The 1,075-nt window shown below is 40.2% G+C and overlaps 1 protein-coding gene across 1 annotated transcript in view; it reads left to right on the forward strand.

The window, feature by feature from the left end:
- LOC106877389 (sodium- and chloride-dependent glycine transporter 2) overlaps positions 1 to 1,075 on the forward strand; it is a 32,225-nt gene that overhangs the window by 28,491 nt on the left and 2,659 nt on the right. Inside the window, exon 12 of the mRNA XM_052975133.1 lies at positions 143 to 243. Within this exon, the coding sequence (XP_052831093.1) occupies positions 143 to 243 (101 nt within the window). The remainder of the gene's footprint in view (positions 1 to 142; positions 244 to 1,075) is intronic.

Raw genomic sequence — 1,075 nt, forward strand, 5'->3', positions numbered from 1 at the left:
GTATGGCCGCAGTCTAATGACTGAAACAGATAGAAGATGAAAAATACAATCGTGTCTGCACCCAAGCATTGATACGCATTAAAAAAAAGCTAATAGTTCCCAATACTAACTCTTGTTGTTTTGTCACTTTGTTTAACTTCAGGTTACAAAAGATTAGCAGACGATATTCAAATGATGATTGGAAAAAAGCCGTCAATTTATTGGAGAATATGTTGGTGTTTCTTCACTCCTTTTATCTTGTTTGTGAGTATTTTCTCTTTCACATTATTTTTTTTGCATCTAAACTTCTGATGGATCTCTTTCGTAACTCAATGAGTTATGGTGATAGCATTACAAATTTTCGTCTACATCAGTGGCCCCCAATACCCCAATATTTGATCACTGCGACCAACCCAGGATATGTAGGACAAAATATCCCAGCAGGACTCCAACTCAAAACTGTGTGAGTTGAAGCTTAATGCAATTTTATTTGTAGTGTTGTATTGTCTGAGCCATAGATCTTATACAATTTATGCCAACTATTATATACAAAGATCAGTGGTTCTCAAGTCATAACCTTTTTAATATCTGGGACAGATCCAAAACCTCGATTTTATTAGCGGGAAGCCGCACCAAAAAGAAAGGAAAACACAAGGTAATTAAAGAACCATTTATTATATTCATAGGGAAAGACCGTCTGAGGGCTGCATGCAGCCCTGGGTTTGAGAACCGCTGGCACAGACACAAACAAATATCTGCGCCTCAAATGCATATACATACATATGCAGATGCACACATGCAAATATATACATGCATGCTAACACACATATACACACAGACACAAACACATGCGCAAAAACACATACGTGCCCATTCACACACATACACACAAACACAGGCACGCATAAGCGCACACATATGCATACAAACATTCACATACAGACACATATACACTAACACGAGCACACGCATGCGTGCATATGCATACGCACACAGAGAAGGGGATATAGAGAGGAGGGGGAGAGAAGGGGATAGAGAGAGGATGGGGAGAGAAGGGGAAAGAGAGAGGAGGGGAGAGAGGGGGGAGAGAGAGGGG

This window comes from Octopus bimaculoides, chromosome 20 (genome assembly GCF_001194135.2).
Source record: "Octopus bimaculoides isolate UCB-OBI-ISO-001 chromosome 20, ASM119413v2, whole genome shotgun sequence".
NCBI lineage: Eukaryota > Metazoa > Mollusca > Cephalopoda > Octopoda > Octopodidae > Octopus > Octopus bimaculoides.